Below are 15,744 nucleotides of genomic sequence, written 5' to 3'. Positions count from 1 at the left end.
GCTTAACATCTACAAAGAATTCAAAGAGCTGCTAGGAATAAGAAAAAAATAACTGCTTACAATACTTCTCTACAATGATTAATTATTTTCATTCGGATTCACTCTGTTTACGTGTTGGATCAGCAAGATGAAATGTTTTCTTAATGCTATTTATCAGCAAGATTGGGGATAAACATAGAAACATAGATGAAACATGGATGGGGGGGGGGAGGGGGAAGGGTAAGTGATCCCTTGACGATGGCCCATCTGAGTAGCAGTACGATAAGGGGCCCAACACCCCCACATCCATGAAAGGAATCTTTATTGTCTTAACATTTCTCATTTTCCTCTCTCCCACTTCTGAAGGGGTTGACTCATTGCTGGGAGGTCCTTGGCACTTTTGTGCAATTTTTTGATCAACTTTATTTCTCAAAATTAACTTCGGCTGCAATTTATTTTTGTACGTCCACTTTTATTGCAGTTGGTGTATTGCACTTCCATAAATTTAATTTGCACACGCCTTGTTAAAGTATTTTAAAAGAATCTCATGGCACGGGAATATTTTAAAACTGATGCTTCAGAAGCTTCCTGCCGAAGCAATTCTCAAATCAACCAGAGAATGTGATGTAAAGAATTCATAAGTATGCAATGTCTCAAAGGGTCACTGACCTTATGATTTTGTGCTAGTTGGATTATAGCCCGTTTGTATGCGTATGATCCACATTCCAAAAATGAGGTGACCAAACGAAAGTTTGCCATTGAGCTGCTTAAATGTTCATCTGACCTCTAGTGGCAAAACCCAGCTATTGTAGCATTGCATGGATTTTTACCCATTTGTGATTTTGCTTCTCGAGCTCCAGACTGAATTATGAAGCTTAAACTGAGTGAGACAGCAATGTTGTTCTTAAGCTACATGATTCTATCATGGGATCTTTCTCCTCATGGCAAAAAATTTTTTTTTCCCCAACCCCTCAATTACTTAGTTACTGAATGTACAATCCATTGTAATACTGAGCCATCCAGACTGAAATGGTTCCAGTATCTGTGATATCCGTAATCTTTGTAATGATTAAACAATAGATGGTGAAAAGAGTATTATAAGATCTTGAAGATTAATGAATAATTAATTATTATGGCTGACTACTTTCTCTGATGTGATGCACTGAGCCTCCAAAAACCTGTCTCATTGTTGAAGTAGGGGATGGGTACTAACGTAAAAATATCGTGACAACTAAATTACAAACCTAACAAAATTTGAAGATTGAATTTTGTGCAATAGAATGCCGCAAGTTATATTGCTCCCTGGAACCTACAGTGAAAAATTCTCTTCAGATTACTCGTGATTTAATGATGGGATCTTCGTCCTTCTGGCCTCCCAAAAAATGAGATGAACTTTCCAATGACTTAGTTGCTAAATGTAGCACCCATAATAGTACTGAGCCAACAGGGATCCAGGTTTGGTCCCTGGTCTCTGTCACATGAGGGTAATTTATTTTATTATCCCTTCATGGGATAAGGGTGTTGCTGGCAAGGTCAGCATTTATTGCCATCCATAATTGCACTTGAGAAGTGGGTGGTGAGGGAGAAGATGGAGGAGTGGAATTAGGTAAATTGCTCTTTCAGAGAGCCAGCAAAGATACGATGGGCTGAATGGCCTCCTACTGTGCTGTAACATTTCTGTAATTCTGTGAGCTGCCCTCTTGAGCCTCTGTGGTCTGTGTGGTATAGGTACACCCACAGTGCTGTTAGGGAGGGTGTTCCAAGATTTTGACCCAGATGCTGTGAGGGAATGGCGATATAGTTCCAAGTCAGGATGGTGAGTGATTTGGAGGACAACTTGGATCTGGATTCTTTGTGCTTGCTGCCCTTGTTCTTCTAAGTGGTAGAGATCACGGGTTTGGAAGATACTATTGAAGAAGCCTTGGTGAGTTACTGCAGTTCATCTTGTGGATGTACATATTGCACCTTAGTGTGCCAGTAGTGGAGGGAGTGAATGTTTAAGTGGTGAATGGGGTACCAATCCAGTGGATTGCTTTGTCTTGGATTGTGTCGAGCTGCTTGAATGACCTTGGAGTTGCACTCATCCAGGCAAGTGGAGAGTATTCCATTGCATTTCTGATATGTGCCTTGTGGATGCTGGAGAAGTTTTGGGCAGTCAGGAGGTGAGATACTGTAGAATTCCCAATCTCTGACCTGCTTTTGTAGCCACAATATTTATGTGGCTGGCCCAGTTAAGTTCCTGTTCATTGGTGATCCCAGGATGTTGGTGTGGGATTCAGATACTTGGTGATGTTCAAGTTAATTAAGGATAGCCAGCATTAATTTGTAAAAGGCACATCATGCTTGACTAATCTAAATGAATTTTTTTGATGAAGTAACAGAGAAGGTTGATGAAGGGAATGCGGTAGATATTGTTTATATGGATTTTAAGAAAGCGTTTGATAAGGTACCACATAAAAGACTGGTTAACAAAATAGGAGGGTCAGTGTCCAATTGGATGAAAAATTGGCTTAAGGACAGAAAACAGCAAGTCATAGCAAATAGTTGTTCAGACTAGAGGATGGTAAATGGTGTTCCCCAAGGATCAGTGCTGGGACCACTGCCTTTTTTTTTGCTATATATAAATGACTTGGATCTTGGAATACAGATTGTAATCTCAAAATTTGCCGACGACATCAAACTTGGAGATGTGGCAAACAGTGAGGATAATATGAACTGCCTGCAACAGGACATAGATAGGCTAGCAGAATGGCAGATGGAATTTAATACTGACAAGTGTGAGGTGATGCATTTTGGCAGAAGGAATAGGGAGAGGCAGTATATATTTAATGGCACAGCTGTAAAGAGTGTGCAGGAACAGAGGGACCTGGGGGTACATTGATCTTTCAAGGTGGCAGGACATAGTGAGAGTGGTTAGTAAAGCAGATGGAATCTTGTGTTTCATAAATAGAGACGTTGAGTACAAAAGCAGGGAGGTTATGCTGAAACTTTTGTAAAGTTTTGTTTAGGCCCCAACTAGAGTCTTGTCTCCAGTTCTGGTCACCACACTTTAGGAAGGATGCGAGGGCCCTTGGGAGGTTGCAGAGGAGTTTTACTAGAATGGTTCCAGAGATGGGGGGACTTTTGTTATAAGATTAGTTTGGAAAAGCTGTGTTTGTTCTCCTTGGAACAAATGATATTGAGGGGTGATTTAATAGAGATGTACAAGATTATGACCGGCTTAGATAAGTTAGACAAGGAAAAACTGTTTCCATTAACAAATGGTACAAGGACCAGGGAACACAGATTGAAGGTTTTGAGCAAGAGATACAGGGGGAATATGAGGAAGAACTTTTTTACACAGCATATGGTAATGACCTGGAACTCGCTGCCCACAAGGGTGGTGGAAGCGGAGACAATAACTTGAAAAGGAACTTGGATAGGCACTTGAAGGAAATAAACTTGCAGGACTACGGGGATCGAGCGGGTAGTGGAACTGACTGGATAGCTCCGTAGAGAGCCGGCATGGACTTAATGAGCCGGAAGGTGGCCTCCTGTGCCATAAGTGACTCTGTGACTCTGGTAATGCTGTTGAACATCAAGGGCAGCTGGTTAGACTCTCCTTATTAGTGATGGTATTTTCCTGGCACTTTTGTGGCACGAATATGACTTGCTACTTAGCCCAAGCCTGAATGCTATCCGGGTATGAATAAAGGCATGGGCTGCTTCATTATCTGAGGAGTTGTGAATGGAATAGAACACTGCAAATCATCAGCGAACATCCCCATTTCTGACCTTTATGATGGAAGGAGGCCATTGATGAAGCAGCTGAAGGGTAGTTAGGCCTAGGACACTACCCTGAGGAACTCCTGCAGCGATTGACCGGGGCTGAGATTATTAGCCTCCAACAACTACAACCATGGAGAGTTTCCCCCCCCCCCCCCCCCCCCACCTCTCGCCATTACCATTGACTTCAATTTTACTACAGTTTCTTGATGCCACACTCCGTTTAATGCTGCCTTGATGTCAAGGGCAGTCACTCTCACCTCACCTCTTGAATTCAGTTTTGTTCTACACATTTGGACCAAGGTTATAATGAGATCTGGAGCTGAGTGCTCCTGGCAGAATCCAAACTTGGCATCGGTGAGCGGGTTGTGTATGCATACATGCCACTTGATAGCACTTTCGAAGACATCTTCTATTACTTTGATATTTGAGTATACTGATGGGGTGGTAAATGGGTAGATTCAATTTGTCCCACTTTTTGAGAAAGTGATGTACTAACAAACTCCATCTGAATATTCTGGCATTTTGGTTTTTAAATTTTCCCACAAAGGTTCTCCCAATCAGCCAATTGCAACCTTCCAAACATGGTGTCCTAGTTGTTTCACGCGTTCCTTCCAAATGTCCTATAGACCAACACCTCAGTAAGGAACACTGGCCCTACCGGCTTCACTAGTCTGAGAGGTTTTTTGAGGATCCACTAACCTGTGTGGTATCACTCGACACTGAAAAACACTGTCTAGTGTAAGAAAAACTGATATTTCTTTAACTTGAGGTGTCAAAGGAACTTGCCAGTATCCCTTTAACAAATCTATCTTTGTAAGAAACCTGGCATTGCTCACTGTCAATACAGTCTTCTAAGCGAGGAATTGGGTAGGAGTCTGCCTTTGTTACTGCATTGACTTTTCTGTAGTCTATGCAAAGTCGGATTGACCCATCAGGTTTAGGCAGTAATACTATTGCTGAACTCCAGCTGCTTTGACTAGGCTCAGTTAAGTTGTTTTCCAGCATGTATTGGATTTCTGCTTTCATTTGGGCCTATTTGTCAGGACTTAAGTGGTAAGGATGCTGTTTTAAAGGAACCGATTCCCCTACGTCACATGTGGCTAAGGTTGTACATCCTGGCTTATCCCTACAGACACTTTTAAATGCTGTGAGTAGCCTTGTTAGATCGTCTTGTCGTTCTGCATCTAAGTACAAAAGCATGTTGTCCAATTGTCCTAGCCTTTCTATATTAGCTAACTGGATAGTAGGAGGTTCAATTTGAGAATGGTCTAGGTCTCCTTCTGCCTCATCCTCATTATTCTTCCCTTCTCAACAGTCCCCTGTACCTGACATACCTATTAACCTCCTCCCTGCGATAACACTGTTGTAACAAATTGATATGACACAGCCGATTCTTTTTCCGGCAATCTGGGGTATAAATCAAATAATTTACTGTGCCTACTCTTGACCACTTTATACAGACCACTGAACATTGCTTTTACTGGTTCACCATGTAAAGGTAATAATACTTCATCCCATGGTTAAAAATTTCAGGTCTTTGCTTTCTTGTCTGCCCATTTTTTCATATTGGCTTGGGATGCTTTAAAGGTGTTTCTGAGCCATGTTGCAAGCTTTCGTGAGCCTTTCCCGGAACGCAGATACATAGTCTAGTATCGAAGATTCATTCCTTTGTTCTAAGAACCTGTCTTTGAGTTTTAGAGGACCTCTTTTATGTCTGTAAACCAATTCAAAAGGGTTAAAACTTGTAGCCTCATTCGGTGAATCTCTAGTGGCAAATAAAAGAAAGTCTAGCCCTTTATCCCAATCATGGGGATATCGTGACAGTATGCTCTAATCATTGTTTTGAGAGTTTAATGGTACCTTTCTAAAGCTCCCTGAGTCTGTAGGTGATATGCTGAAGATTTTAACTGATACCCAAATTACCCATGACTTATTGAAATATTTTAGACATAATATTAGATCCTTGATCCGATTGAACTTCAAGTGGTAAACCATATCTCGTAAAGAATTGGGTTAACTTTTCTATTACTACTTTAGCCATAATTGTCCGAAAGGGAATAGCTTCTGGAAATCGAGTAGCCATATCCATGATGGCATATTTTGGTTTTTGGCAAGGGTCCTACATAGTCTACCAATACCCTACTAAATGGTTCCTCAATAACTGGTAATAGAAGCAAAATACTGCAGATGCTGGAAATCTGAAATAAAAACAAGAAATGCTGGAAATACTCAGCAGGTCTGGCAGCATCTGCGGAGAGAGAAGCAGAGTTAACGTTTCAGGTCAGTGACCCTTCTATGTAACTCTGGAACAGCTTGTTGTGCTGCAATTAAAGAAGACTTGTTAAACATCTCATTTGGATTATCTAAATCCCCAAGGAAAGTTTCAGATACTCGACTATCTGTTTGTGGTGCCAATTTTACCTCCAACAATGGAACTTGCTTAGCTATTGCTTGGGTTACCACACGCAGGAAATATTCCTGGAACTTGTTCTTGTAATTGTTCCGTTTCTTCAACTTCACTTAGTTTCTCCTGTAGTCAGAGAAACCGATACTCTTGCTCCGGCCAACTCGTTTCCTAGGAGTAGGCCAGTTCCCTCTACCGACAAACTATGGACAACTCCTACAGTTATCGTTCCAGACAGTAGATTACACTCTAGGTGCACTCAATACAAAGATACGGGTATATATTCCCCATCAATACCATTAACTAAACCTTTAGCGTTCAGGGTGCTGTCTGGTGGAAATGTTATACCTTTCTGCAGCAAAAGAATTTGGGTTGCTCCTGTATCCCTAAGTATAACAATAGGTTTGCCTGCCTCACTTGAGGGATATGGAGTTACTTTTCCTTTTGGCAAGAATTCATTATAACTTTCAGGTATCTTATTCTCAACCCCTACGCTGAATTTAGTTTCTGTATCTGGTTTTACCACTGCCATTAAAGCTACAGCCTGGTCTGCTATACTCTCAGTCAGAACCCCTTTCTCTGCATTAGCTTTGTGTATCCCAACAAGTCCCATAGGTTTACCTCGCAACTTCCAGCATTCTGAATGAAGATGTCCCACCTTGTGACAATGTTAAGACTTTGGCTTGCAGACCTCATTTCTACCCTTAACACCTTCCTTTCTGGCCTGAGGAGGTGTTCCCAGCTGTTTCTTCTTGTCCCCGGCTACTTGCCTTCCTTTTGCTCTCCCACCTTCTGTCCTTCTCGGGTTTGTGGGGATGATGGACAAAAAGGTTTTGGCTTAGTCACAAGCTCAAAATCATAGATTTCCACTGTTTGTCTGGCTTTTGAAGGTTTTTGATTCTCTACACGAGTTCTCACTACTGGAGGGAAATGAAAAATGCCTCCATGCCCTTTCCTCAAACTTAGGGAGAGCTTGTATAAATTTAAACAGCTTTTCGCTGGGATCTGGGCAGGATTCAGCTTCTTCTTGACCAGAATTTTCCCTGGAGGCAATACTACCCCTTGGTCTTAGTTCCCCATCTCTCTTAACCTAAATTCGCTCACTTTTCTTTCAATCTGAAGTTCAAGTTTTCGTATTGCTGTTGTTTTTTCTGTTTTCTGTTGAAGCTCCAGTTGCCTCAACTGTAACTGAATTTTAGCCAATTCCACTGGCTCACTCTGACTTAGCTCCTTCTCCTCCTCCCTCTTCTCTTCTCCCCCCTCTTGCTCTCTTCTCTCCCCCCGCTCTTCCTCTCTTCTCCCCCCGCTCTTCCTCTCTTCTCCCCCCGCTCTTCCTCTCTTCTCCCCCCGCTCTTCCTCTCTTCTCCCCCCGCTCTTCCTCTCTTCTCCCCCCGCTCTTCCTCTCTTCTCCCCCCGCTCTTCCTCTCTTCTCCCCCCGCTCTTCCTCTCTTCTCCCCCCGCTCTTCCTCTCTTCTCCCCCCGCTCTTCCCCTCTTCTCCCCCCGCTCTTCCCCTCTTCTCCCCCCGCTCTTCCCCTCTTCTCCCCCCGCTCTTCCCCTCTTCTCCCCCCGCTCTTCCCCTCTTCTCCCCCCGCTCTTCCCCTCTTCTCCCCCCGCTCTTCCCCTCTTCTCCCCCCGCTCTTCCCCTCTTCTCCCCCCGCTCTTCCCCTCTTCTCCCCCCGCTCTTCCCCTCTTCTCCCCCCGCTCTTCCCCTCTTCTCCCCCCGCTCTTCCTCTCTTCTCCCCCCGCTCTTCCTCTCTTCTCCCCCCGCTCTTCCTCTCTTCTCCCCCCGCTCTTCCTCTCTTCTCCCCCCGCTCTTCCTCTCTTCTCCCCCCGCTCTTCCTCTCTTCTCCCCCCGCTCTTCCTCTCTTCTCCCCCCGCTCTTCCTCTCTTCTCCCCCCGCTCTTCCTCTCTTCTCCCCCCGCTCTTCCTCTCTTCTCCCCCCGCTCTTCCTCTCTTCTCCCCCCGCTCTTCCTCTCTTCTCCCCCCGCTCTTCCTCTCTTCTCCCCCCGCTCTTCCTCTCTTCTCCCCCCGCTCTTCCTCTCTTCTCCCCCCGCTCTTCCTCTCTTCTCCCCCCGCTCTTCCTCTCTTCTCCCCCCGCTCTTCCTCTCTTCTCCCCCCGCTCTTCCTCTCTTCTCCCCCCGCTCTTCCTCTCTTCTCCCCCCGCTCTTCCTCTCTTCTCCCCCCGCTCTTCCTCTCTTCTCCCCCCGCTCTTCCTCTCTTCTCCCCCCGCTCTTCCTCTCTTCTCCCCCCGCTCTTCCTCTCTTCTCCCCCCGCTCTTCCTCTCTTCTCCCCCCGCTCTTCCTCTCTTCTCCCCCCGCTCTTCCTCTCTTCTCCCCCCGCTCTTCCTCTCTTCTCCCCCCGCTCTTCCTCTCTTCTCCCCCCGCTCTTCCTCTCTTCTCCCCCCGCTCTTCCTCTCTTCTCCCCCCGCTCTTCCTCTCTTCTCCCCCCGCTCTTCCTCTCTTCTCCCCCCGCTCTTCCTCTCTCCTCTTCTTCTCCCCCCCCCCGCTCTTCCTCTCTCCTCTTCTTCTCCCCCCCCCCGCTCTTCCTCTCTTCTCCTCTTCTCCCCCCCCCCGCTCTTCCTCTCTTCTCTTCTTCTCCCCCCCCCCGCTCTTCCTCTCTTCTCTTCTTCTCCCCCCCCCCGCTCTTCCTCTCTTCTCTTCTTCTCCCCCCCCCCCGCTCTTCCTCTCTTCTCTTCCCCCCCCCCCCCCCTCTTCCTCTGGATTGGCTGAAGACTTGCATCTATGATGGTAGGGGAATCAACAACTCCTATTTTTATGACACCTTTAACATAAGATGTCCAAGGAGCTTCAAAGGAACATTATAAAACAAAGTATGACAACAAGCCACAAAAGGAGATTTTTGGGTGAGATGAACAAAAGCTTGGTCAGGGGTAGGTTTTAAGGAGTGTCTTAAAGGAAGAAAGTGAGGTGTAGGGAGGGTATTCCAGAGCTTGGTGCCTAAGCAGCTGAAGGCATAGCCACCAAAAGCAGAGCGATTTAAAATCAGGGATACACAAGTGGCCAGAATTTGAAAAGCACAGATATCGTGGAGAGTTGTGGGGCAGGAGGAGCTTACAGAGCTAGGGAAAGGTGAGACCATGGAGGAACTTGAAAACAAGGTTGAGAATTTTGCTTGACCAGGAGCCAGTGTAGGTCAGCGAGCCCAGGGGTGATAGAGGAACGGGACTTGGTGGAGAGTTAAGACAGGGGCAGCTGAGTGTTGGATGATCTCAAGGTTATGGAAAGTGTGATGTGGGAGACCAGCAGGAGTGCGTTGGAGGAGTCAAGTCTAGAGGTAACCAAGTCATGAATGAGAGTTTCAGCAGATGAGCTGAGACGGAGTGGTCGGGCACTGTTACGGAGGTGAAAATAGGCAGTCTTAGTGATGGCACAAGTATGAGGTCGGAAGCTCATTTCGGGGTCAAACGTGACACCAAGGTTGCGAACAGACTGGCTTAATCTCGCTGTTGCAAGGGAGAGGAATGGAATCGATAGCTAGGGAACAGAATTTGGACCAGGGACTGAAAACAGTAGCTTCAGTCTTATCAATATTGAAGGAAATTTCTCCTCATCCAGTACTGGATGTCGGATAAGCAACAGTGGAGGGGTTGAGAGAGGTAGTAGTAAAATAGAGCCGAGTGTCGTCAGCATACTGATGCTGTGCTTTTGGATGATGTTGCCAAGGGGCAGCATGTAGATGAGAAATAGGAGGGGGCCAAGGATAGATCCTTGGGGGACATCAGAGGTAATGGTGTGGGAGCAGGAAGAGAAGCCATTACAAATAATTCTCTGGCCACGATTAGATAGATAAGAATGGAACCAGGTGAGAGAAGTCCTACCCACCTGGATGACAGTGGAGAGGCTTTGGAGGAGGCTGGTATGGTCATCTGTGGATCCTGGGAGGAGGTCAAGATTTGTTATCTACTCGGCACTTCTGGCTGAAGGTGTTTCAGCCTTGTTTTTTGCACTGACGTTCAGGGATCCACCATTTATGGAGGGTGGAGATATTCATGGAGCCTCCACCTCTGGTTAGTTGTTTCATTGTCCTCTGCCATTCATGACTGGAGGTGACAGGACTTCAGGCTTTGATCTGATTCGTTGGTTGAGGGATTGCTTAGCTCCATCAATAGCCTGCTGCTTCTGCTGTTTAGCATGCATGTAGTCCCATGTGGCAGCTTCCAGCTTGGCAGCTCATGTTTTATGTATACCTGGTGCTGTTCCTCGCATGCTCTCCTGCACTTCTCATTGAACCAGGGTTGATCCCCTGGCTTGATTGTCATGTTAGAGTAAAGGATATACTGGGATAAGAGGTTACGGAGTGTGGTGCAATACAGTTTTGTTGCTGCTGATGCCCACAGAGTGTTTTCCCTAAGCTGCGCAGGTGCACGGCCGCACAGCAATCGGGAATGTGCCACACTGGGGAAAAACAGGCTGTGCACAAGCAGTTTACCCTTCAATATGTGCACTTGCGTGGCCATGCGGCAATCCTGAAGGGACCGGGCAGTGCAACAAAAGGGCTATGCACAGTGAAGGGGAATTAGAAGGAACATTGCCCACAGCGCCTTGTGGATGGCCAGTTTTGTTGCCAGGTCTGTTCTGAATCCATCCCATTTAGAATGGTGGTAGTTCCAGAAAAAACACATGAGCTTGTGCTCTGTGTGAAAATGGGACTTGTCTGCACAAGGACTGTGTGGTGGTTACTCCTACAAATATTATGGACAGATGAATCTATGACAGGTAGATTGGTGAGGATGAGGTCAAGTAAGTTTTCCCTCATGTTGGTTCTCTCTCCACTTGTCTTCAGGACTCAGCCAACTCAGTCAATAGTGGTGCTACTGAGTCATCCTTGGTAACGGACATTGAAGTCCCCACCTGGAATACATTCTGTGCCCTTGCAACCCTCAGTGCTTCTTCCAAGTGGTGTTCGACATGGAGAAGTGCAAGTTCCCTGTGGAATATTAAATTAACTGCCATTAGTTATGAAATATTCTCTTCTGATGGATACTATGTTTAGTTGAATATTTCACAGTGGATTATATTGATCGCAAAAAGAAATTAATACAATACAATGAGGGATTCGGTTATGGGGAGACTAGAGGAACTGGGATGTTTCTCCCTAGATCAGAGAAGTTAAGGGGATTTTAAATAGTGGTGTGCTTCCAAGGAGTTTTGATAAACACAGAGAAACTGTTTCCACTGGCAAGATAGTCAATAACCAGAGGGAACAGATTTAAAATAAATGGTGCGAGAACCAGCAAGTTATAAAATGTTATGCCTGAAAGGTGGAAGCAGATTAATAGTAATTGTCATAAGGGAATTGGATATGTACTTGAAAAGGAAAAATTTGCAAAGCTATAGGCAAAGAATTGGGGAATGCGACTCGCTTTTTCTAAGAGCCAGCATCAGCATGATGGACTGAATGGCCTCCGGTACTCTGATTCTGTGGTTCGACAATCTTCTCCAAACCTTTGAAATTCAGGATGAAGTATTGCTGAGAGTTATGTCATAATTAAACAATCATATTTATACTTATAGCTATTTTTTTCTTTCCCCATCTAACCACAGCTGAAAATAAAAAGGAATTGGGAACACAGATAGTTACAATTAAAGAGGAGCCAATGGAGCTGAAAATACCTGATCCTACAGTGTCACCATTTCCTAGTCGGGTGTTCAATCACAAGGCGGTGAAAAGTGAAAGTTCACAGAATTCCCCTGAAATTATACCTCTCACAGAAATTAAGCTTTTCACTCAAGACATATCGGTGAAGATGGCATCCGAGCTTCTTTATCAGCTCTCAGGTATTTACATTGGAGTTCCACAAATGTGTACTAATTTGTATCAAAGTAATAATGTTTTAGGTATGGTGGTTGGAGCTCTGCTGAACTCTGTATTCACAAGTAATAATTTCTGACTTGCAGCCTTGAAATTCATAAGGGATATGCCTTTCAAACACTCTCCAGTTTGATTTTGTATTAACAGTTTCAATCAGAAACAATACAATAAATACTGTGTGCAGTTATGATTGAAAAAGAAAACTTTTTACAAAGAAAAGATTGTAGCAGTCATAAACTAAGCACCAATTAAAACCAAGTGCCTACTTCTGAGGTCCTTTCACAAATTCATGTTGATAAAACTATGCCGAGATGCTTCGCTGGGGCCTAGTCTGAAGTCGTAACATTATTCATACCTAATAACGTTCATATTTTAGAATCTTCTTTGGCCTCCTTGTCTAGAGAGACAATGGGTATGTGCCTGGAGGTGGTCAGTGGATTGTGAGGCAGCGCCTGGAGTGGCTATAAAGGCCAATTCTAGAGTGACAGACTCTTCCACAGTTGCTGCAGATAAAATTGGTTGTCGGGGCTGTTACACAATTGGCTCTCTCCTTGTGCTTCTGTCTTTTTTTCCTGCCAACTGCTAAGTCTCTTCAACTCGCCACGCTTTAGCCCCGCCTTTATGGCTGCCCGCCAGCTCTGGCGATCGCTGGCAACTGACTCACACGACTTGTAATCAATGTCACAGGACTTCATGTCGCGTTTGCAGACGTCTTTAAAGCGGAGATGAGGACGGCCGGTGGGTCTGATACCAGTGATGAGCTTGCTGTACAATGTGTCGTTGGGTATCCTGCCATCTTCCATGCGGCTCACATTGCCAAGCCATCTCGAGCGCCGCTGACTCAGTAGGGTGTATATGCTGGGGATGTTGGCCGCCTCGAGGACTTCTGTGTTGGAGATATGGTCCTGCCACCTGATGCCAAGGATTCTCCGGAGGCAGCGAAGATGGAATGAATTGAGACGTTGCTCTTGGCTGACGTACGTTGTCCAGGCCTCGCTGCCGTAGAGCAAGGTACTGAGGACACAGGCTTGATACACTTGGACTTTTGTGTTCTGTGTCAGTGCGCCATTTTCCCACACTCTTGGCCAGCCTTCCCCATGCGCTTGTTGAATTCTGCATTGAGAGACAGGTTACTGGTGATAGTTGAGCCTAGGTAGGTGAACTCTTGAACCACTTCCAGAGTGTGGTCGGCGATATTTATGGATGGGGCATTTCTGACGTCCTGTCCCATGATCGTTTTCTTGAGGCTGATGGTTAGGCCAAATTCGGTGCAGGCAGTGTCAGCAAAGAGGAGTTCCCTGATGAGGACCTTCCGTACTTTGGTCTTCGCTCTTAGACGGGCAAGGTTGAACGACCTGCCACCTGATCTTGTGTGGAGGAAAATTCCTTCTTCTGAAGACTTGAACGCATGTGAGAGCAGCAGGGAGAAGAAGATCCCAAACAGTGTAGGAGCAAGAACACAGCCCTGTTTCATGCCACTCAGGATAGGAAAGGGGTCTGATGAGGTGCCGCTAAGCTGAATTGTGCCTTTCATGTTGTCATGGAATGAGGTGATGATACTTAGGAGCTTTGGTGGGCATTCAATCTTTTCTAGTAGTCTGAAGAGACCATGTCTGCTGACGAGGTCAAAGGCTTTGGTGAGATCAATGAAAGCAACGTAGAGGGGCATCTGTTGTTCACGCCATTTCTCCTGTAGCTGGCGAAGGGAGAACAGCATGTCAATGGTGGATCTCTCTGCTCGAAAGCCACACTGTGCCTCAGAGTAGACACGCTCAGCCAGCTTCTGGAGCCTGTTTAAAGTGACTCGAGTGAAGACGTTCCCCACTATGCTGAACAGGGAGAATCCACGGTAGTTGTTGCTGTCACCGCGGTCACCCTTGTTCTTATAGAGGGTGATGATATTGGCATCGTGCATGTCCTGTGGTACTGCTCCCTCGTCCCAGCACAGGCAAAGCAGTTCGTACAGTGCTGAAAGTATAGCAGGATTGGCACTCTTGATGATTTCAGGGGTAATGCCGTCCTTCCCAGGGGCATTTCCGCTGGCTAGAGAATCAATGGCATCACCGAGTTCCGATTTTGTTGGCTGTACGTCCAGCTCATCCATGACTGGCAGAGACTGGGCTGCATTGAGGGCAGTCTCAGTGACAACATTTTCCCTGGAGTACAGTTCTAGGTAGTGCTCCACCCAGCGGTCCATTTGCTTACGTTGGTCAGTGATTGTGTCCCCTGATTTAGATTTTAGGGGGGGCGATCTTCTTGATGGCATTGAGAGCTTTTGGGCCAACCATCATATATTCCTCTGATATTTCCGGTGTCGGAGGCCAGCTGAATATGACTGCATAGGTGTTGCCAGTAGTCATTTGCGCAGCGCCTGGCTGTTCTTTGTACAGCGCTTCTGGCTGCTTTAAGAGCTATGGATGTTAACTCGCTGGGGGCTATCTTGTAGTTCAGCAGTGCAATGCGCTTAGCGGCTATGACAGGTTCCAGTTCTTCTGTGTGAGATTGAAACCAGTCTGCATTCTGCTTCTCATGCTTGCCATAGGTGGTCATTGCTGATTTATAGATGGCGTCTCTGATGTGGGCCCACTTGGTCTCTGCATCCCCTGTGGGAGTGTTTTTAAGGGCTTTTTCAAGTGAATTTAGAAACTTAAGTAACATCTTTTAGAATACATAAATGTCAACACCCACACCCTACTCCGTGTAGCTACACAGACCCTGTATTATTATTATTCAGGCTCCCCTCAGATCTGTGACTTGTACATTACCTTCTCTAATAACTAATGATTTTTTTACACTTTTCCTTTCTTTGGTGGTTGTATCATGTGAATGATTCTATGTACGTGCACCACCTTTTTCCTTCCTGTCCCTCAGTTCTTAAGGCATACAGGTTATAGGTTGAAACAAACCTGAGCCTTGGCCCCTGCAGGTTTTGGTACCTTTAAAAGAGGAAAGGAAAAAACTTTGGTTAAAAAAATGCTTATGTTCTTTTTGGAACTTATACATGGAAATTATGCAGAGTTTTTTTTAAAGGCTACAAAATTAATTCTAATTTATTAATGGTTAAGATGGATAAACTGTTGGTAAGTTGCAAATAACTTGAAATGATTGGGGATAAAATTGACAAATCTTTATTTTAAAAAGAAAAACAGGGTGTGTAAATGTTCTCATCCAGAGAACCTGTGGACCATGGTATAACGTCCCTTTCTTGTGGTCTGTCAGACATCAAATCATACTGTCATTAGTCATTGCCCCTTTTGATTACTTGTGCTTAGCAATAACCAATGCACTGTCTCCTGTCTCACACACACAATTTCTTTTCAGAAGTAACTGATAGCTGAACCTTCAAGAAATGAAAAACTTGATCCTTAGCTGCTGCTTTATCTGCCTTCCCCGTCAGTCTGGCATAAATGGGGGTGGTGGGGAGAAGGCAGGGCAGAGAGAAAGGGAGGTGTCCACTTCAGATACCCACCTTACAACAGGCAGAGGCTTTAGCTGTGAGTGGAACCAGTGGAATGAATGGTTTTCCCGTTGTTAATGGAGCTTCGTGCTGAGGTAAGCATGTTGGCAGGGAGGGGGGAACATGCACTCTATCATCGCCTTTCCCATCCCTCCTGTTCCTCTTCCAGTGAAGGAGAATGATTGGAATTTTTAAAAATTGGGTTTTTTGGTTCTTTTTTAGTGACTTTTTTTTTGTTTTTCTGATAAAAGTTTTGGGATCTGTTTGTAAACTGAGTGCTGCTGAAGGATTGATTTAAAACAT

At 45.3% G+C, this 15,744-nt stretch overlaps 1 protein-coding gene across 5 annotated transcripts in view; it reads left to right on the top strand.

Moving 5' to 3' along the window:
- znf827 (zinc finger protein 827) overlaps nucleotides 1–15,744 on the top strand; it is a 119,379-nt gene that overhangs the window by 59,172 nt on the left and 44,463 nt on the right. For all 5 annotated transcript variants that reach the window (XM_068041413.1, XM_068041421.1, XM_068041406.1 and 2 more), the window contains exon 6: nucleotides 11,717–11,950. In XM_068041413.1, coding sequence (XP_067897514.1) covers nucleotides 11,717–11,950 — 234 coding nt within the window. The remainder of the gene's footprint in view (nucleotides 1–11,716; nucleotides 11,951–15,744) is intronic.

Source organism: Heterodontus francisci, chromosome 1 (assembly GCF_036365525.1).
Source record: "Heterodontus francisci isolate sHetFra1 chromosome 1, sHetFra1.hap1, whole genome shotgun sequence".
Taxonomy (NCBI): Eukaryota; Metazoa; Chordata; class Chondrichthyes; order Heterodontiformes; family Heterodontidae; genus Heterodontus; species Heterodontus francisci.
The sequence above is the reverse complement of the archived record's forward strand: the minus strand, read 5'-3'. Positions and strand labels throughout refer to the sequence as shown.